At 39.7% G+C, this 24551-nt stretch overlaps 2 protein-coding genes across 3 annotated transcripts in view; one reads left to right on the plus strand and one right to left on the minus strand.

Moving 5' to 3' along the window:
• NSD2 (nuclear receptor binding SET domain protein 2) overlaps window positions 1-1649 on the minus strand; it is a 108965-nt gene extending 107316 nt beyond the window's left edge. Inside the window, exon 1 of the mRNA XM_069856474.1 lies at window positions 1508-1649. The gene's annotated coding sequence lies outside the window, so the exon portion shown is untranslated. The remainder of the gene's footprint in view (window positions 1-1507) is intronic.
• The window catches only part of LETM1 (leucine zipper and EF-hand containing transmembrane protein 1), a 30271-nt gene continuing 7282 nt past the window's right edge, over window positions 1563-24551 (plus strand). For both annotated transcript variants that reach the window (XM_069856479.1, XM_069856480.1), the window contains exons 1-11: window positions 1563-1757; window positions 6025-6082; window positions 8750-9197; window positions 13955-14098; window positions 15132-15269; window positions 18150-18353; window positions 19617-19736; window positions 20350-20481; window positions 21061-21240; window positions 21864-22019; window positions 24361-24495. In XM_069856479.1, the coding sequence (XP_069712580.1) occupies window positions 1679-1757; window positions 6025-6082; window positions 8750-9197; window positions 13955-14098; window positions 15132-15269; window positions 18150-18353; window positions 19617-19736; window positions 20350-20481; window positions 21061-21240; window positions 21864-22019; window positions 24361-24495 (1794 nt within the window). In that variant the 5' untranslated portion in view covers window positions 1563-1678. The remainder of the gene's footprint in view (window positions 1758-6024; window positions 6083-8749; window positions 9198-13954; window positions 14099-15131; window positions 15270-18149; window positions 18354-19616; window positions 19737-20349; window positions 20482-21060; window positions 21241-21863; window positions 22020-24360; window positions 24496-24551) is intronic.

Raw genomic sequence — 24551 nt, forward strand, 5'->3', positions numbered from 1 at the left:
TCTCTTGAATTAAAAACACAAGTATTTTAAATTTAATTATTTTTTTCATACTTAAAGAGAAATTTCTGAGGATTTTATTTAAATACATAAAACAACTTCAAAATACCACCAATCAAGTTACTACATTTACCAAGTCTCAAACATGAAAGGATGACAGCAGGGGGGTTGGAACCAGATGATTTTAAGGTGCCTTCCATGTGGGACACCGTTTTATTCATGTTTTGGGTCAAACCTGAAGCTCCTGCTACCATTTATATATGAACAGGACTTGTTTTCTCTGGGGCTTAGGTGGGTGTAGAGGCGAGCAAGCGCTGCGGAAGAGAGGAGCCTTGAAACCTTGGCATCCCTGTCATGTGGAGCCCTGTCCTTGAGGCAGCCATCTTATTGATGGGGTGTCAGCCATCTTGTTGAATAAGAGACCCAGCAGCTTCCCCCCCACTCCCATTTTCCATGAAAAATGAAGGCGTTAACACCCAAACCTCATACGCATGCCTCATGGAATCAGAGAGCACACCGTTCTCTGATGAAATTATAAGTTCTGCCATTTGCTTCTGGTGATTCCCCGCGTCTTCTCTGTGCAATTAAAACCTAAGCAAAATGAATGGTGCTATTTAAGACAGTTTTAACTCAGTACCTAAATATAAAAGATCCCGATGCTTCTCAGGTATTGACTGTTATTCAACGAATAATCTGCTACCTGTAGGCAGACTTAGCCAGCATTACCAAAGCACCCCTGCTAATTTATGTAGGATTTCATATTAAAAAATGCTTTTGCTCCACCAGAAAGGTATTTTTTCTGTCAGTGATACCGAAAACGCCAGCAAATAGAACTCTCTAAGGCTCATTTTGGAGCTTTAGGAAGCAAGCAGCCTCTTTCAGGCCTGGGCAACACGAGGGAGCGGTCTCCATCGATCGCGTGCAGCGAGACAGGGGCTGGGGAGAGAACACGTTTCCCCCGAGATGCAACACAATGGACGTGCAGGCAGCCAAACAACTGCTGCCAGGCAGCCATCAGCGTAAACGCCGCGTTTTAGCCCCAAACGGGAGGGAACGCCGCTGCAGGGAGGCGCTGGCGCTGGGGCGCTGCTCTCCGGGCTGCGGCTCCGCGCTGCCCGAGCGGCTCAGGGCAGCCGGCGCCACCTTCCCGGCAGCCACCGCTCCGCGCCACGCCGTTTCCACGGTCCTTTCGGGTAAACAAACCCGGGGAGGCTCCCACGGCCTCCGACGCTCCCTTAAGGACCTGCCCGCCCACCGCTCCCCGCCGCGGGCTGCCGGGGGGGAGCCACCGCCATGCGGGAAGCGCGCCTGCGGGAGGACTGCATCTCCCAGCATGCACCGCGCCAGCGCCTCCGCGAAGACGCTACCGCGTTCTACTACCCAGTCCTGGACTACATCTCCCAGCATGCACCGCGTCCCGAACCTCCGCCCAAAGCTCTTCCATGAGGTCATACCACCCCGCCCTGGACTACAGATCCCAGCATGCCGCGCGCCCCCGCTGGCGGCTTACCGTGCGCCTCCCGAGGACTACAGTTCCCGGCATGCCCCGCGCGGCGGGAGGCGGCGCTACGCAAGCGCGGCCGGCGGCGGCGGCTCCGGCGCTGCTGGGCGTGCGGGGATCGCCCGGCGGGACATGAGCAGGCCGGTAGCCCGCAGCCGCCGCCGCTAGCCCGCCGCCGCCATGGCCTCCATGCTGCTGCAGACCTGCGGCCGGCGCGCTTGCCGCCTGCCCCGAGCGCTGCGCCGACAGCCGCAGCTGGGTGAGGCTCGAGGCGCCGCCGCCCCGAGGCGCGGCCCGAAGGCCTGGGCACGGGGGGAAGGGAGGGCCGGAGGGAAGGCTGCTGGCGCGGGGCCGAGGACTAGCTTCCCGGACGGGGGTGGCCGCTGGGCCCCTGTCGTGCCCCTCTCCGATCCCCCACCCTTGCTGTACCCCCTTCCAACACCCCCTGCCGTCCTCTCCTCAGACCCCCCTGCCGTGCCCCCTTTAGACCCTACTGCTGTGCCTCTCTCCGACCCCCCACCCCTGCCGTGCCCCCCCATACCTTGTGACCCTGTCCTGTGCGACCCCGCTGCTCTGTCCCATGTGCCCCCACCCCATCTCCTGGGACCCCCAACCCGTGCAGCCCCCTCCGCCCCAGCAGGCTGGAGGCGCTTTACTCAAGTGGCAGTGGGGACCTGTGTGCCTCTCGCATGCCAGTGGGCTGAGGAATTAAAACGCGTGGGTTTTATTAAGGCAGAGGAGCGTGTTATTACTTTTCAGACCTGTCTGCCTTATTCTCAATATAGTTTGGCTGTTGTCACCCGTTACCCACATCTCCATATGCTTTAGGAAAGTGCGTGCTTTTTTAGCCTGCATTAGGAAAGTGTGAGTTTGCCTTTTACCAAGTGGCTTTGAAAACTTTGGAAAGTAGAAAGGAAACACAATGTGTGGTAGTTTCCATTAATAATCAAGATCATTTGGTGGTTTAAATATCTTAGGGCAGTGAAGTTTAATGTCACGAAGCAGCTGATAACCTGTGACGTACATGAGGCTTGCAGTTGCTTTTTACATGCTGGAGTAGGGGTTTAGTGAGGAATGAGTGAAAGCTTAACAGGCAGCAATTTGTCCCTGAAGTGCTGTCAGTGAGGACAGAGTGTCTGCATGTTAGATTCGGACAAACCTGATCAACCATACAGATGCTGCTTCATTTTGATAAACAAGCTGGCTTCTTGGTTACCAGTAATCCCTCAAGTACGGTAGCTGTTTCTTATTGAAGGTTTGAGTTTTGTTTTGGTTTTTTTTTTTTTGGCTATTGTTGTAAAAACATTTATTTAGGCTGAGCTTCCACAGTGACCTGGACAAGAAGTTGGGGTATCTTAGCCATCCTAGTTGTTTAAAACAGGAAAGAAATACATCACGTACCTTCAAATTAGATTAGAGCTCTGACTCTTTTTGTGGCCTAAGCATAAGGAGAAATGCTAATCATCCCTGTGTTTTTGCATATTATAGATCTCGACCCACATGAAAATTCTCATTTGCTGAAATACCGTGATAGAATCAAGTAATTTGTGTGCTTCAATACACCATGCTTGTGGCATAATCAGTGATTTTAATTGGGGTGATAATGTATTATTACTACATTATTCTGTGGTGTAGTTTCTTTTTTATAGTGTTTTGCTTTACTTAGCTCATCTTCTTTGCTTTGCGTGTAAGTAGTCTAAGATTAGGTTAAAGCTAAGTGCTTCTAAGAATCCTAAATGTTCTTCCCGTCAAGATCAAGCTGTTAAGTACCACAGGCTTGTACTTCTGTAGAGACTCAGTTCATGTTAGCCTTTTCTTTGCAAAAATCTATATAATAGTAAAAGTATATAGCTATTCTACATTTAAAGTTTAGACTTGATGTTTGGTTATATCTTTTAAAAAAAGCTTCTTCTGACTGATTCCATGAAGAATGCAATAGCAAACAGCTTTTCTGGCACTATTGCCTGTCTTACTTCCAAACAGAGTAATCCTAATGCAGATCCCTTACACGCTCAACACTTCAAATGAGTGTGCTTAGTCACACTGACCTTCTCCAGACAATTTTGAATGTCTGTATTATTCCTTGCTCCTAGGATATGGACTTTGCTCCTTTGTGGAGGCTGTACGTATTTTATTTCAAGGCTGGCTTGTACTTAGGTACACGGCTAGAACAGACACTGCAAAACATGAAGAGCTTTGTTGTCAGAACTGGTAGAGTTGAAATTAACATGTACTTTATGGAATCTTTTGGTGAAATGATATTTCTATGTACCTGTTCACACTCTGAATAGCTGTATGACAAGAAGTGCTTGAGTCAGCATGTTTTCTTATGGTAACCATGGTATTTTGTTCTTTGGCCCCTTCCTTAGCATTAATGAGTCTGGTTGGAAAAAGAAAGATAAGCAAAGTGAAAGTGTCTTGCTTTTATGGAGTTTCATCTAAGGAACTCCAAAACAGTTTTGATCTCCAGATCATTCCTCTTTGTTGAGGGGACACCTGTCCATAGTAGGTAATGTCCACTGCTAGTAGGACTCTCTTTTTGGAACATAGACCTTATATGCTTCCTGGCACTTGGGTGAGAGACAGATTACTGTGCTGTAGACCTTACGTGCTTCCTGGCACTCAGGTGAGAGACAGATTACTGTGCTGCTACTTATTCCTCGAGACTTCGAGTTCATGTCTGCTTTGATCAGCTGTTCCTTAAAGTCAGGGACGTCCTTCTGAGATGGCTAGACTTCTCAGTCAAGAAATTAAGCTGCTGATCTTTCTGTAAATATTAGAGAGTGTCAGAATGCCTTCATAGATTCTCAGGACTTGATTTTTGAGCCAGAAGGAGATAAAATTTCCACTAACTCCACTTGCAATAGCAGTGAGTGCCTGTTAGTTTGATATAATTTGAGATTGGTAAATTGTTTTCCTTTGACTTGTCAAGGATGTAGCTTTTGTTGTAATGACACCAAAGCCCACTTAGCACGATTGCTGAAAAATTTCTTTGGTAAATTAACTTATCTCCCCCTCTATCTTCTGATTTCCCTACCTAATTTTGGAGGTGTCTCTTTTCCTCTAATAATTAAGACATTTTGTTGGGGAAGGCTTCTGGTGATCAGCATCGAGTGCTGTGTTTTCTCAGATACAAGTGTTACTTCAGGTTCTGTGACAGACTATATCTTTGTTTTGAAGGTGAAAATGTTGACCGCTAACCTCTAAAATGACCTTTCTATCCTGCTGTCTCTTAGGATTGACCAGAAATAGTAGGACCCAGCTGGGAGAAACAAACCACAGTGTGCATACTCCATCCAGCTTTCCATTTGTGTTTTGGGTACAGTGAATTCTGAAAAGATTAGCCAAGAAGAATCAAGGTGTTTGGATTCCTGCTCATGAGACCATCTTTTGTTCTGTCCTAGAGTCTTTTTGCACTTGGTATCAGCTAGCTTTGAGTTATTGCAGCTAGATATCAATACAAGATCTTTTGTTTTAATTGTTGTAGAGAGATTGATGCTTTTCTAATGGGTTCAGGAATCAGTTATTGTAGATTGCATACAATGACTAGGTAGTGTTTTATGTAGCTGATGATGCTTCCATGGTGTTGGATGATTGGAAAGCTCTCAAGCATAGTCCTTTACAGAAACATGTGAACTGACTTAGGATTTATTTTTTCATGGTCTCCTCAGTTTATTACCAGGATGGATGCTGTTTGTCTCTGAACCTGGGCAGAGGATGCACGTGCATAGACATCAGCCCTCCTTGTGGAATTTATTAGTTACTATTAGGACTGATTCTGAGTTAGCATGTCAGATTAAATTCATTTTGAGGAACATGACGTTTGCTGGAAAACTAACATTTTATGGGCTTTGGATCGATCTCTGGCCCTTCAGGACAATTTAAATTCTTTGCAGAGAGATCCAGGTGCAGAGCTATCTTTACCAGGTGCTGATAAAAATGGACAGCAATGTATCAAAGTGGTGATGTGATTCCACCTCTCCAGTGAGGTGCGCTTAGGTTCCTACTTGTCTGAGGGGCTTGGAAACCTGTCTGCAGGCAGTGGAACAAATGCAGTCAGTACCCTGCACATCCACAGAGCTTGACTGCATATATGGACTGTTTGCTTGAACACTTATGGAGATGTCACCTGTGCTACAGAATTGTTTCCCACCAGTTTTCTGTCTTTCATCCTGTGTGTTGGGATTACAGATTGAGAGAAATAAGGAGAACACGGCATGTGCTATGACTTGTATTGGAACAGGATGAGGTATTTGATCTTCAGTAGTTCCCTTGGTTATTGTCAAAGCAAAACAATTTTAAGACTTGGCTGTTTGTGATGCACAATCATCCAGAGTGGGAATGTGCTTAAAACAGGCACTGTAAAGAAGCCCTGTTGCTGTTAAGCAGCGTCAGTTTTATGCTTTCAGTAGTAGACATTTTTGCATAAGTCAGTTTTTTAAGTCACGTATTTATGTACACGTCACTATGTGGGTAAAGGTCTTCCTGAATTTCAGAATTAATGCTAATTATTGCTTGTTTTGTAGGTAACCTGGGAGATCGGGCATGTCTTAGCTGTACATCCCTGAGGCTGGCAGACAAAATGTGAGTAAATATGAACTATTTCTTAAAACTGAATCTGTACAAAATCATCGGTTAGTATATATTCATAGAATGTAGGTTAAAATCTTCTAGACAAAGTGTGAAAATATTAGCTTTAGCTTATGTTATTGACAAGTTAAAGGAAGGCTGGGTATTATTTTTTTGATTTGCTTGGCTGTGTGTGGGAGAAGGAAAGTGAGGTCTTCCTTTTTCCGCCCACTTCCTCCCTTTTGGTTTCACTTACAATATGAAAGCAGTAGAATATTAATCTTGTGTGTGAGTGATTCCAGGTGACGTCATGGGATATCATGGGCTTCTTGCATACTTTCTCTGTGGAGTTGCCTACAGTAATCGTTCAGTCAAATCTGGTTTGAAATTGGGACAAAAAACTAGAGTTGACAGTTGGGAATGTATGTCATTTGAGTTGTATCTTTATTAAAACAAAGTAGTTTGCTGTATGTGACAGCCTTGAGTGAGGCTCTTCTAGGAGATGGCATCCTCTTTGGAAAAGTAATACAGCTGCTGTGTGGTCTTAAGGAACTTAAGTAGTTGGATGTTGGCAGATTCCATTTCCTGTTCCTGACTTGGCTCACAAGGCATACCTGTGGATATGAATTTCCTAATTCCTTTCCTTGGAATGTTAAAAGATGTATTCTCTAGCTTATTTACAGTCTAACTGCTCAGGAGACAGTGGCTATTCTTCAATTTCCTGTTTCCATTTTAACATAAGGATGTGTCTCTACACATAACCCTCTGATAGAAAGCATAAAGTAATCCCTTTCATGTCATTTTAGTTCTATACCACTTATCGTATAATCAGTTATGAGTATTTTTTTAATACATAAAGCATTTCAGATCTCTTTTTACTCTTTATTAAATTTTTGTATGAGGCCTCTCTTGGCAAAATGGAAACTGACAGATACAAGTCTGTTACGTGAGCCACAGAATATTGGGAGAAAGCTGCTGTTATTTTTTGGGGAAATTTTTTTACCAAAAACTGCTGTTCATGTAATATTGCTGCTTAAAATAAAACAAACTAGCGTGCATTCCCTAGATGACCCAGATCCAAAAGCAAGGGACTGCAGCGATACCGTTTCTAAGGACAATTTGGGACGGAAGTTGTCTGACATCCTGCTAGTGCAAGAGTGTTCAGAGAGGCACGTTTCTTCTGAAACTGTTTTTTCCCTGCAGACTCAGAACCAGTTCTGCTGGCAGAGCTCCCTTCCTCTCTGCATGCAGAAGGATGTAGATGCCTCTAGATAGAAGTTGGTTTGCAGGCTGGGATCTTTGCTTTTGGGTAATGACTTACAGTCAGGGTGGATTGATTTATGCAAGTCTTTTAATCTGGTTTTGAATATGTACTTTATTTTCCTGAAGGAACTGCAATTCTCATTAGTTATGATCTATGAGAGTCTAATTTTCTAGCTAATCAAGACAATGTTTTGTGTGGCTGTTTTTTGCAGCAGTTATCTGGCCAGAGAATGGTCAGATGCTTAAAAATTTAGCTTAAGCTAAAAAATATTCATGTGTCTTTAAAAAGTAATAATTTAGTAAATTTTCTTGTACAAAGCTCTATTTGAATAACATTAAATAGATAAAACCATTCAAGTAATTTGAATTCATTGGATATATGTGATAATTAAGTTTAAAAAGTACTTTTGGCTGAAAATTGAATGAGTGAGGCTACACTTACAAATATTCAATAAACTTTTTTTTTTTTCTTGAAATGTAACTCAGAGCTGTAGAGCCACTTGCACCTATTTTCTGTTCATTGTCTAAAGACAAATACCTGTTTAGATTTTGTTTCAGTAGTACAAGGGCTTGGTGAAGAAACACCCCAGTAATTTCTGTTCTGTAGATGGCTTAATGTTGGTGTTTCAATTTGAAGGACAACTAATGGAACTCATTTACATTAAGTATTTTATCTACTATTTCAGATTTGTCATATCCTTTTATAAAAGTGTGCAATTGTACTATAATGAATAGTTCTTCTGTGTGTATAATAGGTGTTTGGGGTACTCGAGCAATGCTTTCTTTCTAACTTCAATTTACATTTAATTAAAGGAAAAGAGCAAAGTTCTGAATAAGGTAGCAGAGTGTTGATTCTGTGTTCCCCAGCTCAGTACCATGATGGAAGTTTGTGCATAAAGTTCCTGCTGAAAAAGGAAGACTAGATGCATGGAGATAATAGAAGAGGAACTCTAATAAAACTGAATTTCTCTGATATTAATACTCTTCTAACTAAGCATCTATCCCAAGGCTACAACTTCTATTTTTCTTTTGAGTGTTTTGTTCAAGCAGAAGTAATAGAAGGGACTTTGTTACTTGCCAATTTACAGATCTATTTTCAAATGTAGCTTTCTAAATGGAAAGCACTTCTGGTTGGTGATGTTTATGTAATTGGAGTAAAATAAGCTACCTTCAAAGTTGCCTAATGCAAAATTCCCTGCAGGTTATTTTTTGTGATCAAGTAAAGCCAAGTGTTCTTTTCAGGTATAGACATCTTGATTGTGAGTCACGGGTATGTTTTTTTTTCTTAAATATGCAGTAGATGTTTCTCAAATGATGCATTTTCTGAATACATAAATTTATGTAACTACACAAATATATGTAAATATATAAATAGCTTATATTATATTGCTAATTCTTGAATGCTTTTTTCTTCTGAAGGACTGTACACTTTAAATATTGCACTAGCGTCCCTCCTGTTTACGCATACTCCAGAAAAGATCACTACTGTTGTTGGACTAAAGGATCTGAACAAAAATACTTGAGCTCCTCTGGCTCATGGACGCCACTAACAACCGTGGGTGTTTTAGGTCCCCAGTATCTTCCAGTTAGATGGTGGCATTCTTCACGTCCCCTTCAAGATGACTCCATAGTTGAAAAGTCACTGAAGTCCTTAAAGGACAAAAACAAGAAGTTGGAAGAAGGAGGTCCTGTATATAGTCCAACAGAAGTGGAAGTTGTGAAAAAATCTCTTGGACAGAGGTTTGTGGATGAACTGAAGCACTATTACCATGGTTTTCGATTACTGTGGATTGACACAAAGATAGCTGCGAGGATGCTCTGGCGAATACTTCATGGAAATACTTTGTCTCGTCGAGAACGGAGACAGGTACTGAGTAAACATGGATGTCGTTCAAGTATCCTTAGTGATTGCTCTGTTTGTTTTGAACTGAGTTAATTCCTTCCGTTGTCTTCTGTTCCTAGAATGAAAATTGCTAGTTGTATTTCCCTCCTCCTCCTTGTGAGGACGGTAAGAATTTTGGATTCGACTCCAAAATGTTTTACTTTTGTTCCCTGTTATTGAAGATGAATTTGGTATTTTCTAGCTGGAGCAGCAGAGGATTCTTCTGTCTTGGCTTGTGGACAGCAATTGTGGTTTGTTCTCAAGTTCCCATCCATGTGCTGCTTCTGTGTAGATGGCCACTTTCGCTGGCTTTTCACTCCAGCTGTAAAAATAGAGGGAAAGCACTTCTAGTAAAGGTTGGATTTGTGCCAGTTATGTTGTGTTTTGTTTTATTTTTAAACAGAAGAAAAGCTGCAGGCTGAAATGTATGGCTGATAATCAGATATTAGTACTATCTGTTGCAAATATATTTGTGTTGTGGTTTGAGTTTAAAGTAGAATCAGTTTTCTAACTCATCTAATTTTAGTCCAAATAAGATAATTTGAGGAAAATTTTTGCTTTATAATACTGTGTTTCTTTATGGCACATAACTTAGATATATGAAACTGTAAAAATGCAACTGATAATTTTAAGGAAAAGGAAAGAGGAGGTGGGGATGAAATCTGGAGTGCAAAATGAGAGTGCTTTCAAATTAGGATATATATGCATTTCAATAGTAATTTCAGTTTGTGAAGTAAGTGTGCTTATTCAACTAGAATGATTTAAAAACATTTGATGTGAGCTTTTGTATATGAAAAGAATACAAAATAATAAGCTGTTTCAAGACTCCTATGGTTTAAAAAAATGTTTTTGGAAGAATGCATTGGTGTTCACCAATTAGCAGTATATCAAACATGCTGATTTAGTAGTTCCCATTTTATTGTTTTTAACGAAAAGATATTTAACCAGTTTATTAAGATAAGACATTCAAGTCTGTCTTCATGCCTTTGTTTTTAAAAACACCCAAAACATTTCAGCAGTTGCTGAGAAAACAATGTGCTGGAAGAAATATTGGAGAGTGAAAAGTGTCCGTACTTCGGCAGCAGGAGCGAATAGTGCTGCTTGCAGTCACGGGTCCAGTTCTTCGCAGTTTATACACCATGCGTTAGGTTCATGTCTCTGCCTTCAAAAAAATTGTGAAATGATCACAAATATGAATATTTTCTCATTGTTTTAATAATTTCCTGATAAAATTAGGTACATAATTGAACATTTTTATGTGACATTAAAAACCATCACATCTTAATGCAGTGTGCCAAAGTTTTGGTTTTTTTCCTGTATTCACAAGGTAAGACAAATAATTGTTAAAAAATTGTTAAATGTAGCAGCTTTCATCTGTGATTACACCTGATCTCTTTCTACAACGGCACTGGTTGATTGTATTTGGTCTCAGCATATTCATGCTGCTTATTTTTGCCCTCTTCCTTCTGCTGGTGTGAGTGTTTGGCAGCTGCTCCAGACAAAACGCTGCTCAGCAATAAATATAACAGTCTGTGCTGACGTGAGAGAGGGGATTATGTAGTGCCAGGAAAGAGTAACTAAGGACAGCAGGGAACGAGGACCACAGAACTCCTTGAAGCAGCAGTTCTGGCTTTTGCTGGCTTCTTGAGAGCTTTGGGAAACTTGGAAAACCAAGTGAGACAAATTAATTTATGGCTTAAAACAGAATCAGAAATCCTCCAGAGGGCAAGACTGGAACCATTGGTTTTCCTGCCTGTTTCATGTTCACTGAGCCATGCTTCTGAGAAATTATACAAATAACAGTAAAATTTGGATATCATGGAAATATTTCTGCTGTAAGATCAGGACTAGGAGTCATGAACCTTTAATAGTAGTATGTTGCCTTTGGGCATGCATGCATTAGTCCATCAATAGATGGGGTACTCATTTGATTGCCCTTCAGTTTTATCATCTAGTGATGACAGAGCTGTCTTTGTCATATTTACATAGTGTTCTGACCTTTGGCCTTCCTGGATTCTCTTTTTTTGTACAGATGTGGTTTTTCAGTATCGATTCACTTATTTAAAATAAAATAGGAATTTATTGTGCAGGTATAAACGAGTGTTTACATTGCTGTATCCTGTCTCTTGTCTAATGATGTGTGTGTGTCTGTGTGCGTTCAATCCAGTGTAGAAGATGTAGAGAAAATACTTTTAAGAATTACATCAGTGTTATATTCTCAATCTCGGTTTTGTATTTTCTTTGTATGTAGGCAGAGGATGTCCTGTCTCTGGAATGGAGTCATGGTTGGCTTAGAACCTGGGGTCAGTGAAAAGCAACCCAGCCTACAGCCTTTTTAAAAACTTACTTTAAGTTTATTTCAACGTAGTTCATTTTTTATCAGTTCAGCTTTAAATTACGCTAGCTGATTTAAAGGAGTCTTAAAACTTTGATGCCAGATTAGTGGCTAACTTCACAAAAGTTGCTCCTGAAATTAAAAAAAAAAAAAAAAAGTACATACTGCTTTAAATGTGTGAAACTGCATCTGAACTGACAGTCCTAGGGAAACCTTATCTTCACGCAGACTGACAAATGAGTTATTTCTGCCTGCCCTTTCCTTCCTCTTTGGAGGCAATAATGGAAAGATATCCATGTAATCTAACACATTAACAAGCCATTGCAGCGTGGCTAATTCAACGCAGCTATTGCTTATGTAAACTGAAAGTTCATTCCAAAATTCTGCTTGTACAATTGCTGGTAGGGTTTGGATTTGGCAGGGTCACATATTTGCACTTAGGAGAGAAAGCAGGAAGAAGTAAAATGTGCAGAATATGGTGCCGGCTGTTAAAAACTCATTGCTCTAGTGCTGCCTCCTACAACAAGATGGTTCAGGACACAAAGTGAGGTGGTGAACACTGTGGAGTTTGTGGCAGGTATATCACCTTTACAAACCTTTTGGCCCTGCAGAGGAGGGAAGAGTGGAATACATGAACTGTAGCAGCAGATACAGAGTAGTCAAGTTTTTCATGCTGAGCTGCCAAATAATGCGTGTGTAATCATGCACCATTGTATTAGGTTCCTGGGCAAAGTTGTTCTCCTTGAGTTAGCGGAGGGTGTAGTTTCATGATTTGTGTAAACTGATATCCAGGGCAGTGCTGCTGAAAAAAAAAGACAGTCCTCCTTGGTCCTTGAATCAGATTTTCCACCCCACCCCATTTTCAGTTTGTACTGTTCCTTTTTTGCTTGCCTGTGTGTGTGTATTTGTGGGTTAGTTGTAGCTGTATCAGTGGTATAACTTCACATTGTGACTGCTAGCTTGCGTTCATGGCTCTTTATACATTATCTCAGGCCAGCATTAGGTTAGCTTAGTCTGGTTGTACAACTGCTTCCTCAGAGAGGGATTTTGCCTTGTGCAAAGTACTTGTACATGCTGTCTGAAAATAGCTACTGATTGGAAATAGGAATTCTGTACTGCATGCTGTAGAAATTGAGGGTATTTTTAGGGAAAATGTACTTGTTCTTCTGACTTTTAAGATTTTCTTCCAAACTTTCTTACATATTTTTGAACATGCTGGTAGTCATTCGTTTTCTATTTTTGGAATGAATGGAAGCATCTTTGTGCCTGCAAACAACGGACCAAGGCATCCCTTTGGGGAAAGTGGTTTTTTTTATATATAAGAAATGCTGAACTTGGAGTCTAGATTCCTCAAACCGTGTTTATATTTTCGGCTGGTTTTATTCTAGGAAGATTATGGTTAAAGTTGTACTGGTTCTGTATTCTCGCAAAGCATGCAATCTGTACTGATTGTGGCTGTTGTTCCCCTGGATTGGCATGAGCTGTGAGGAGGGCACAGAGGGGCAAGCATGGGTTTCCTTGTGTAATAACATTCATGTGGCCAGTTTTTGCCAATTATTGCTGTGTTTATGAAATAATGATGTTGAATGGCAGTGCTGTGGCAGGAGTGCACTGTAGAGTTGGTCTGACCTTCAGTCTCTGACATTATTCCTAATAACAGTTTATTCACTTTGTAAAACAAGGTAGAGTCAAGCAGTTTGTACTTCCCAATCTAAAGCAACTTATTAACCTTGTTACTGAAAGATTTTATTATAGACTGTACAGCCTAATATATACATTTGTGGGTCTACAGAAATGATAAGGACAATATTTTATGCAGTTCAAGATTTGGTAACTAATGCATCGGCCTGCTTCAGAGGATTACTGCTGTACAAAAGCATTGATTAAAAAAAGCAAGGATCTACCAAGCTGGGCTCATTACCCTGGATTTAAATGTACATTACAATTGTTATAAGGCAGAGGAGGAGGGATCTTTCTTTTTATTCTTGATTACATAGTCCCTAGTAGCTCATGCATGTAAGAAGTGGTGGAGCGCAAATAAAGATGAATAAAAGAAGTTAAGCAGCTTTAATGACAACAAATGACCACCTCCTGTTTTCAGGTGCTTTTAAGAGGTTTAAATGAGATACTTGTTCAATAATCCTATTGAGACACAGTGAGGCTTTTGGAATACTTTCGATAGTGTTGAAAACTGGTGAAGCTCTGATGCAGTGTGGTATATAGCAACCTGAAGAAAGACACTAAAACCTGACTTTGTCAATCCTTTTTCTGTGTTATTTTAAATTTCCTTTGTAGCCAATACATATGTGAGTTTTAAATGATAATGTGAGTGATCATATCAAGTATTTTTTAGATAAATGTTTAGAATTTTGCTTATCGATCAATTTTTTCTTTTCTCTTCTTCCAGTTTCTTCGAATATGTGCTGATCTTTTCCGCTTGGTCCCTTTCCTAGTTTTTATTGTCGTCCCATTTATGGAATTTTTGCTTCCAGTAGCTCTTAAGTTGTTCCCTAATATGCTTCCTTCAACATTTGAGACAAAGTCTAAAAAGGTAAGGAGGTCTGAATTTATAATCAAGTGATAAGTTTTGAAGAAATAGATTTTTTCTTGGTGAAGGAAGAAATCGGAAAAATCACATAAATCAGAATATAATCTAAAAATTAGAAGGGTTTTTTTTCTGTATTATGGGAATGCTTTGTTATCTTTATGTTGATTTGATGATCTTGCTTTTAACAAATAGTGATGAACCAGTGCCACCCTGATTTACCTTTTTGTATGGCAGGTGCTTAGCTAGGCTGTTAACTTCTCTTGTTATTTTTGCTGTCCTCATCTCCATTTTCTGTGACTCTTACAAAGCAGAAATGACAACTATGAAACCTTTATTTTTCTATAGTTTGTATTAAAATAGGCAGACTTTGTTTTAACATTTGTAGTGCTTACTTTTGATGCAAGATTTTTTAGATATATGCTCAATATTTGAAATAGTGTCTTATGCATTGTTTTCTTTAAAATTTGTTTCTTTTAATTAAGTTTTCTCAGAATTGTTTAGAGCTTTGTAAAGGCACCCCCCCCCCAAGTTCTCACTTTCAGAACACAGTTTACGTACATGAGGTTTGTATGTAGGGAGCCCCTAGTTAGCCACAGATATAATCAATCGTGATTGTATACTTGGATCTAAACAACCATTAATTTCTAATTCTGTGATAAATTCCTCTCTGTTTGAACGAGGTGTAGTATAGGATTTCTGTGCTGGACACACGATTTGGAAATTACACAAACTGAAGTTGGTTAGTATCTCTTTTCCTGTTACTAACTCAGAGGGTGGCTGTTAGTTGTAGCAGGAGAGGCCGCTCATCCTGCATTTCACTCTGTTGATGTTGCATCTCATGCTTCATGGAGCTTTGTGCTCATCAGCCTGTTTTTCAGTGTGATTTGGGGATCTTTGGTGAGAGTGAATGTCCTCTTGTGTGTGTTGCAGCAGAAGTTCAGAAATACTCCACATAACTTCTCTGAGGGCAGAAGAAATGATATTTAGTGTGTGTATTTCTGGAAAGAACTTTTAAAACCAAATATTTTTTTAACAGGAGGAAAGATTGAAGAAAGAGTTGAGAGTAAAGCTTGAAGTGGCTAAATTCCTTCAGGACACGATTGAGGAGATGGCCTTAAAAAATAAAGCAGCCAAAGGAAATGTTACAAAAGATTTTTCAACGTTCTTTCAAAAGGTAAAAAAATGTATACATGTATTTTCTTTTCCTACCAAAAAATAGCATGGTCTTTTGTTTGGTCTCTGGTAGTCATCAGCTACCCTTATTCTATTGAATTTGAAGGAGCAGGATGTAATAGTTTTTTTTGGGATAGATTTCTTTTCTACAAGTAATACTTCAACGTGCTTAAGTTTTACTGTAGTTGGGTTTGGTACTTTCACACTGTTTAATTTTAGAAGCTGTATATTTCTACTTATTGACTTTTTATTCTCTTTTTTACTCTCTTATTTTGTTTTTAAGTTAATTCTAACATCAAAAAGATTATGTTCTCAGTGATTACTTGTGTAGTTTTTGACATCTTTTTGAACATTTGAAGTAGAAAGGGAGGGAAAAGTTCTTTCCTAATTAACTTATTAAAACTTAGTGTCCAAAAAGTAAAAGTTTTTTTGTCAAATTTTATTGTGCTTATAAAATCATTTTTTTTGTGTACAGTTGCTGTACTGCTGAAATCCTTTCTGAGTGTGGTATAAACTAGGATTTTGCTAGAATGTGAGGGCTGTGTTTGGTATGGATTTTTTTCTGTTCACAAGCAGTTACTGACACAGACTAAATGTCAGATACCTGCCGCCTACACTAATGGCCTTTCGATTTGACAGTGTTTCCTTTCACAAAGTTATAGATAAGGGTAAGGTGTTCCCTGGAGAAATGAAAAGTATCTTCTTATATCTTCTCAGGACAGGATTTATCTTGGTCTGCTCGCGCTTCTGATTTCTTTTAACTGTGGGGCTGTTGAATAAGAGATTAGGCCAACAAAGTTGAAAGTAAGAGTGTAGTCTCCTCCTTTGGGGAAAGTCTGTACTTGCACAGAAAAAGGCACATAGGCCTGAGTTTCAGATCTGAACTTTACAATTCCTGTCAGCTAGCTTGAGCTTTTTCTGCTTCTCAGTCAGAATAAAGTTCTGAATGGTGGGGAAATAAGATTGTATTTATAGTGCTGAGTAAGTTTTGCTGGTCGGTATCTGCTTGCAAAGGCCGTGTACTCTGAAGCTTCTGTGCAATATCTGTTTCTGTTATTTTTCATCTGCACAAAATTTTGAACTATTAATTTTAGGAGTTAGTAGCTGAAACACTGATGCTGCAGACTCTGGGAGCATGCCACGGCTGTGCTTCATGCTTGGAACGTTTCCTTTTCTCTGAAAGAACTGCTACTGATAATTTACATTTGGCGGTTAATTTCTGTGGAAATAAATGACGTATCACTCCACACTTGCTGGAGGAAGTCCCAGATTCCTCTGATTAAAAAGAGGTTTCAAGCACTGCATTTCTGATGTGTGGGTGTACTTTTTACAGCTATAAATTCCTCATTCAAACTACTGATCTTGTTTCACTGCACTAGATAAGAAGTGTTAGAGCAAGAGGCCGCCTAAATGTTTCCCACCGTTTTGCTGTTCTTTCATAGCTGCTTCTGCAGTAAAGTATTCGGTGCTGCAAGAAACATTGATCAGGGCTTAACAGGTTTGTTGCAGGATTTCAGAATTTATCTGTGTTGCTTTATTGCTAGTGATCTGCTAGAGAGTTTCAGTTTGTACACTCTTGCAGTGAAGGAGCTGGTGAAGTACATCAGCAAGGCCTTTGACCTTTCTTCCTCTGAGTTGGTTTCTCTGCTACACAAATATTCCGAAAGTCAATGGACTCAAGACCATCTTGACTCCATTTTTTTTGCCTCTTCCTGTACTCAAAGATTTGAGTTGACAAGTAAAACAGGTAGATGTAATAAATCAGGCTGTCCTTACTATCGCTTAGCTTCTATTTTTTTTACAGGGATTTAAATCTTTACAGGGATTTAAAAAAGAGGCATTGGGAGAAGTATGTTTTGAATATCTATGTACTTACTGTTTACACTGAAGGTATTAAGTGACTAGGAGTACCTGATTATCGAGTTCTCTAAATTTTGGATTCAGTAATGTCGCTAATAAGCGCTCTGTGGTATACTTAAAATAGAAAGATCAACATATATACTGATGATAATATTTTACTATGACCTGATGAGACTAGGGAATGATTTTTTTATTTTTTTCCCCACATTGGAGTTTTATTTCTGCTGCCTGTATTTGGATTTAGTTACAGTGAAGTGCCATTTGGCAACACATAACTTAAAGCTTAACTTTGCATTTGTACAAATAGTTACGGAGAACCTTCCATCAAGGAGGATGCAGAGTCCCTTGTCAAATAGTGGTTTATACTTTGGAATACCTTTGATTACAAGTGCATTTGTGTTGAGGTGCTGCAGAATAGCTAGGAACTGGAAGCAAAACAGTATTGTAACAAATCTGGTTGTGGAGAGAATGTAGGTAGGCACGTGCAAGTGTCCAAATCCATGTTTCTTAGGGATGCCAATGTTGTGAACTTTTTGCCACTGGACATATTTCTCACTTTATCCTCACAGGGTGATGTTTTTAATGTACTTTTTTGTTTAGTAGGTACATTACGAGAAACAATACTTGCCACTGTGACTTCTGTAGCAACTACTTATTCACTTAGATAGATCTTTCTTTTTTTGGTGTATCTCATGGCAGTGCCAGCTTGAACACACCTGGTTCTTTGTGAATGGATGGATCTAATTTTTGGTTTTGTTACTTTTATCCTGAGTATATTATGCAGTGTTGTTGGAAGCTGTCAACACCATTAATTCTTTTGCCTTTTTTAGTAAATAAGTTTGGGTTGTTTTTTCGGTTTTGGTTAGTTTTGGTTTTTTTTAATTTCTCTCCTGTACTCCATGGCCTGTTTTCAAATTGATCCAAAATACTTGACAAATTAGGAGAATATGTTTATTGTTCAAAATAATGCCCAGCCATAACATTTGCTTTGAAAAGCTTTGTGTGTGTTTTTGTCTTACAGATCAGGGAAACTGGTGAAAGACCCAGTAATGAGGAGATCTTAAGGTTCTCAAAACTGTTTGAAGATGAGTTGACTCTGGACAATCTGACCAGGCCTCAGTTGGTGGCACTTTGTAAATTGTTGGAACTTCAGTCAATTGGGACAAATAACTTTCTCCGCTTCCAGCTGACCATGAGGTTGAGAAGCATAAAAGCTGATGACAAAGTGAGTCATTCTAAATAGGCAATGGTTAATAATTTTGACATGTGAGGGTAATGAGTGTGTTTATATAAAACCATAGAATCATTTAGGTTGGAAAAAAAACCTTAAGATTATGGAGTCCAACTGTAGACCTAACACTGCCAGATCCAACACTAAACCATGTCCCACATCTACATGTCTCAACCACTTCCCTAGGCAGCCTCTTCCAATGCTTGACAACCCTTTTGGTAAAGAAATTTTTCTTAATATCCAATCTAAACCTCCCCTAGTGGAATTTGAGGCCATTCCCTCTCGTCCTATCTCCTGTCACTTGGGAGAAGAGACCAACACCTACCTTGCTGCAACCTCATTTCAGGTAGTTGCGGAGATTTGTAAGGTCTCCCCTCTTTCTCCAGACTAAACAGCCCGAGTTTAAACCTCAGCCAGTCCTCTTAAGCCTTGTGCACTTCACCAGCTTCATTCCCCTTCTCTGGACTCACTGCAGCAGCTCAATGTTTTTCCTCTACTGAGGGGCCCAAAACTGAATACAGGATTCAAGGTTTGGCCTCACCAGTGCTGAGTAACAGGGGCACGATCCCTTCCTTTCTTCTGGCCATGCCATTTCTGGTACAAGCCAGGATGCTGTTGGCCTTCTTGGCCACCTGGGCATGCTGCTGGCTTATGTTCAGCTGGCTATTGACCAGCACTCCTAGGTCCTTTTCCATGGAGCGGCTTTCCAGCCACACTTCACCAGTCCTGTAGTGCTGCATGGAGTTATATATAAAGACATGTATGCATATATATACACACACATATATATGAATATATATATATGTATATATATAAAAGGCATATATATATGTGTGTGTGTGTGTCTTTATAGGCATTTTCGTTTTGTATCTTATTTGTCATATTTTTGAGCTAACCGAGAACAAATATGCTCGAAGAGCTCAAAATCACAGGTGTCCTTAGTTGTAAGAAAAAGCTGACCTTTTTTTACTTTTATCTTTAATAGAAATGGAAGTAATTCTGTTATAGAGAAAGGCGTTTATATGAAACTATAATTTGTAAGGAAGCTGATTGGAATACTAACAGAGATTGACGTTACCATCATGGAGCTGTTCAGACAGCAGCATAATGCTCACCACTTAAAAAGCAGATGCTATTTTGTGTTATCACAGCAGCCTCTAGTGGCTGTCGTAAAATACGGACTTCTGGGTGTCCGTTGGTGGTAGCTCTTCAGTTTTGAGCAGGTAGATGTTAAAGTTTATTTTGCGCTTTGTGCAGCTGATTGCTGAGGAAGGAGTTGATAGCCTGACTGTTAAAGAACTGCAGGCAGCTTGTCGTGCCCGAGGTATGAGAGCTCTTGGTGTGACAGAGGAGCGTCTTAAGGAACAGCTTAAACAGGTATGTTTTTGCAAGACCATATAGTTCAGTTGCTAGCTCTGATTTTTCTTTTGATTCTGAGAAGTCATTTTGATTCTCTTCTCATTAGAGGCTTGGCTAAAACAGTCTTTCTCCTTAATAAGCTTTTGTCATCTCTACTGCGCAAGTATGTAGTTGCAGTGGTCTTCTGATTTTTGACTGGACCATAATATTTTAGTAATGCAAGTAGGTACTTAGACTTAAGTGTATCCAAAATATGTTTACAACTTTGCCAGTTTGTCTTGTTAATTATTTGTATTATTGTGTAAAGAACTTTTCTCAAAGTAGATTGGTTCCTTGTGTTTTGGAGTTGCCTGATTTAGAGGAAGATACATGTGAAATGAAACATTTTTTCAGATATATTTTCGATACTTCCTGAAATACTACCTTAAAGAAATTATTTCTTCATATACTTCAGCCTAATTGCTGTAATTCTTTGCTGTTTAAACCTGTAGTTCCTGTGGTAGGATGTTGGCTGATAAGCAGTGGTAAAAAAAATTAAGTGTTCACGCTTTTTGTGCATGTGTGACTTGATCATTAAAAAAGAAAAAGAAATCCAGAAGCTGAAGGTTTGTTTTACCTGTTGCATTTACAGTGGCTAGATCTGCACCTGAACCAGGAAATCCCTACTTCGTTGCTTATTTTATCCAGAGCCATGTATCTTCCAGATACTCTTTCTCCAGCTGATCAGCTCAAAACAACACTCCAGACACTACCAGAGAGTGTTGTAAGTATTGTTGAAACCAACTTTCAGTATCACTGAAAATCTGCTCAGAGAAGTATATTCCTCTTAGCTCCATGATTTACTGTGACAAGCTGAACGATGGATAGGTGTACTTGAGTGACCTTCAAATACAGATGAAGTTGGCTTTTATGTGGAGGGATCTGAGAATAAAGCAAATGAAAGGCAATATTTCATTGCATGATGGTAGACAGTAATAATCTAAGAAGATTTAGAATATACTTCTTACTTACATAAAAAAGCAGTCTACAATCCAGGCGATATCAAGTCATAAAGATAGGAAATGTTGATGCTGAAGTAGAGAGAGAGAAATTATCTGAATAGTTTGTTGGTGGTCTTGAGAATATTAGAATAGGGAACATGCATGATTTCAGGGTGGAAAGTTCTCATTTTCAGAAAAAATCATCCTTTTCTGAGAAATGCAAAAATAGGGTAACTTTGTGGGGGGTTAACTATTCATTAGCATACTGTACCTCAGTAAGGATATACAAATTTCTTACGTTATGTACACATACATATACATGCACATAAAGACTTCAAGGTGACTTATTATGTCCTATTTAGGCCAAAGAGGCTCAAGTCAAAGTGGCAGAAGTTGAAGGTGAAAAAGTAGATAACAAAGCGCGGCTGGAAGCAACACTTCAGGAAGAGGAAGCCATCAGAAAAGAAAATGAAGAAAAGGAAATGGAAAGAATATCTGAAGCTGCAGAGAAAGCCAAAGAAACCCTTCAGGTTGCAGCTATGGTAAGTTCTGCTCTTGACCATATAGAAATAAATGCTAGATTTTACAGCATTGACGTGTTGTAAGTTACTGCCTCCGCTCAGAGGGTTGCCCACAAGCAACTGGACTTTAAGTCTACATGTGGAAGATGTGGGAGAGTATTAAAACGGGCTGCAACACAGAAAGGTTAAATGTGACACATAAAAGATTGTCTCAGTCATGAATATCTTGGATTTCTTTCCTCTTAGAGTAATAAGAAGCCTTTTATTCCTCTAGAAAAGGTGATGGGTTGGTTTGTATTTGTTTTGTTTTTTTGATTTCCCCCACTCCTACTTTAAATGTTCTTATCTTTGGCTCTTTCTATTTACCATTAACCTGATAATGTCATTGTGTAATACTTGATTATAAAAGCTACTGGTCTCCTTTAATGATGAATTAGGCCTCAGGTGCTCACAAGTGCAGTTTGTTAAGTGCAAGTGGGTATTTTAATGTGAAAACACTGTTGTGTTGCAGTTTTTTAATGTTGTCTTCTCACAAAAATGTCTGCGTCCACTTTGGCAACTCTTTTGATTTTGAGAAGTTGTTCTTTACTAATGCTAATGTTGGTTTTGTTTTAATTAAAACTTTGTGGGTCTTTCCACTTTAGAAAGAGATGGAAGCAGCAGTAGATCTTGAAGCAGCTGCTTTGCAGGTTAAAAAAAGTCAAATGGCTGTGGATACTGAACAGGAACTGGCAAGAGCAGATATGGCGGTGCACTCAGAGACACTGAAAGATACGGCCCCAGTATTGGAAGGCATTAAGGTAATCTGGGTAACTGTACATTTTCATCCTTTTGAATGAGAAGATTCAAAACATTTCTTTAAGAGTCATGATAACTTGCCTGACTGTCCTTCACTTTTAACCCTTTTGCCCTATTCTGTCACTTAAAACCAACTAATTAGTAGATTGCAAATTTTTAACTACCAATGTAGAAATTGGCGTCGGCATAAGCCATCTCTGAGTACCTCCTTTATCTGTGTTACTAATATACCTATTTCAGGGGGCACTTGCACTGACTGTAGATTTAATAGATCTGTGCGTGTTTAATCTGTGTGCAGTTACCACATGAGAAGGGAGAGGGCAAGAGTTAAGTAAAGATGAGTGTTCCCCTATTTTGCAGGGTGTAGCTAGGACAAAGGATTAAGTAAGGACCTAGGTTTGGACTAGACTGCAGTAGATTTGTATTGACTTCGTCTTTTAAACTTGTACCAGCCTAAAAATCTTCTAGTGTACTCTTTCAGTGTTAGTTTTGAATGATGTTGAACAACAATAAGCCACCATTAAAGTAACAGGTTAATTTCTGGGATTGACATGCTTTGTTGTGATTAGAGCATTCTTCGTTACAGTCAGAGCATGCTGGTTTTAACCATCTGCTACCTGGTTGGTGTGTAGCTCCCCAGATTCTTCTCCTTGCCCCTATTGAACATAGGAGTGACATCTGCTTTCTTCCACTCCTGCACCAGGTTTCCTCTCCCATTTAGCAGCAGGCCGCCTTCAACCTCTTGTATACCTTTCTTTTCATGTTTCACTTTCACCTTGAGTTTTATTTGTAGCTGAGCACTTTATTCTTGTCCATAGCATTTGATGTTAGGATTTTTTTAAGCCCCGGTGTTACTTTCCAGAGAAAAAATAATTTAATAATTATATGTAGGTAGAAAAATATTCTCGGTTTTCCTGCACAGCATAATTATCTACCTGTTTATTATAGCATTGTTTACTTCAGAATAGTGGCAAGAAGGTTTTAATGGTAATAGCAAAATGGAACTAATCCATATTGAAATAACACATGTTTGTGTGATGAGTTTTGAGACTTGGCTGACCCTGTGGTTGGGTGCAGGACAGCGCAGCCGTGAGGAATGGCATGGGAGGGAGGCAGGGAAGGCTGGGATGGGCTTGTTTGGAAACAGTAAGGATGTGTGATGTTGCAGCTGGCTGATGCTGCCACATCTGGTGTAGCATTCTCAATGCTGCATGCTGCACCTCCAGCACTGTGAGAACGTGTGGCAGGGGGCCACAAGAAGTGATTTCTCAGCCTGAACTGATAGGAAGAAACAAGAAGTAAAGTTAGCGTGGCATTTCTTAACCAAGGTTAGTGTGGCCTGTCCTCTCAAAATGCTTCCAAAGATATTAGACACTGAGGAATACACTTTCACCTCTTAGGGGGAAAATGTACGACTTCTTGAAGAGGACTAGTTTTGTTTGAGGAGTTTGTCTTCAAACTGAATTACTTGCCTTTTTTTTTTTGTTTTTGCTAAAGTGAGCTACATATACTGTATTAAAACAAGAGATGATGTTGATGCCCAGATACTAATAGTACACTGAGACTCTGAGTTGGCAAAGGTGCTGAATGCCTACTTTGTGAACTGTTCTGTAGTTGTTCCCTGGAAGCATATTGCCATTCTGCTCTGTTTCTGGCATCCTTGTTTGCACTTGTCTTTCTCTACCTGGCTTATGTGGCTCTTCAGAATTTCAGAGTTTAGCTGTTCAAAACAAAAGCTGGTGTCTGAGTAAGATTAATATGCGAACTGTAGCTAGTATTATGGTATTTTAGCATTTCTAGTGTTATTTGTCAAATGTTCAGCCAGGGTTTAGGTTTTTATTCTCAGCTTTACAGGAGACAGGTATCCCTCAAACTATACATATTCATACTTCTTCTTAGAAACGTTGTTGAAGATAACTTTGTTCCAGCTCAGCTTCCTGAGCTTTGTTCTGCAAATTTTTGTCTAACACGTCTTTCCTACATTTAGCGAATGTAATCACGTTCATCAGGTCATCCAAACATCTCAAATGTTTGGATTTTTCACCCAGCAAAAAAGGAACTAAAACATTTTTAAATGAGGCAGACACAATTTCAAACAGTGAAAACCCACATAGTAAATCACATTAGCTGAAGTTACTACTGTGCTTAAGATACGTGCCGTAGCAAACTAATTGCCTTAGCATTTAAGATCTTGGCATTAGCCTTAAAATGCCAGTCTGTGCAGTATTGACTCCAAATATGGAAAAAGAATCTTGAGTCTGTCTCTTCTAGTAAAAGATCTGAAATCTTTGAGGAGAATCATGTATGTGTCTTTCATTAATTTGTATGTATTTTCTGTTACAGGGTGAGGAAATTACTAAAGAGGAGATTGACATGCTAAGTGATGCTTGCACCAAGCTGCAGGAACAGAAAAAATCACTAACAAAGGAAAAGGAGGAGCTTGAGGAATTGAAGGGCGATGTCCAGGAGTATAATGAGGTGAAGAATGGGGCATGGAAATTGTGTCTTTACAAAATTTCTGTATGTGTTTAGTT

This window comes from Phaenicophaeus curvirostris, chromosome 4, assembly GCF_032191515.1.
Source record: "Phaenicophaeus curvirostris isolate KB17595 chromosome 4, BPBGC_Pcur_1.0, whole genome shotgun sequence".
Classification (NCBI taxonomy): Eukaryota; Metazoa; Chordata; class Aves; order Cuculiformes; family Cuculidae; genus Phaenicophaeus; species Phaenicophaeus curvirostris.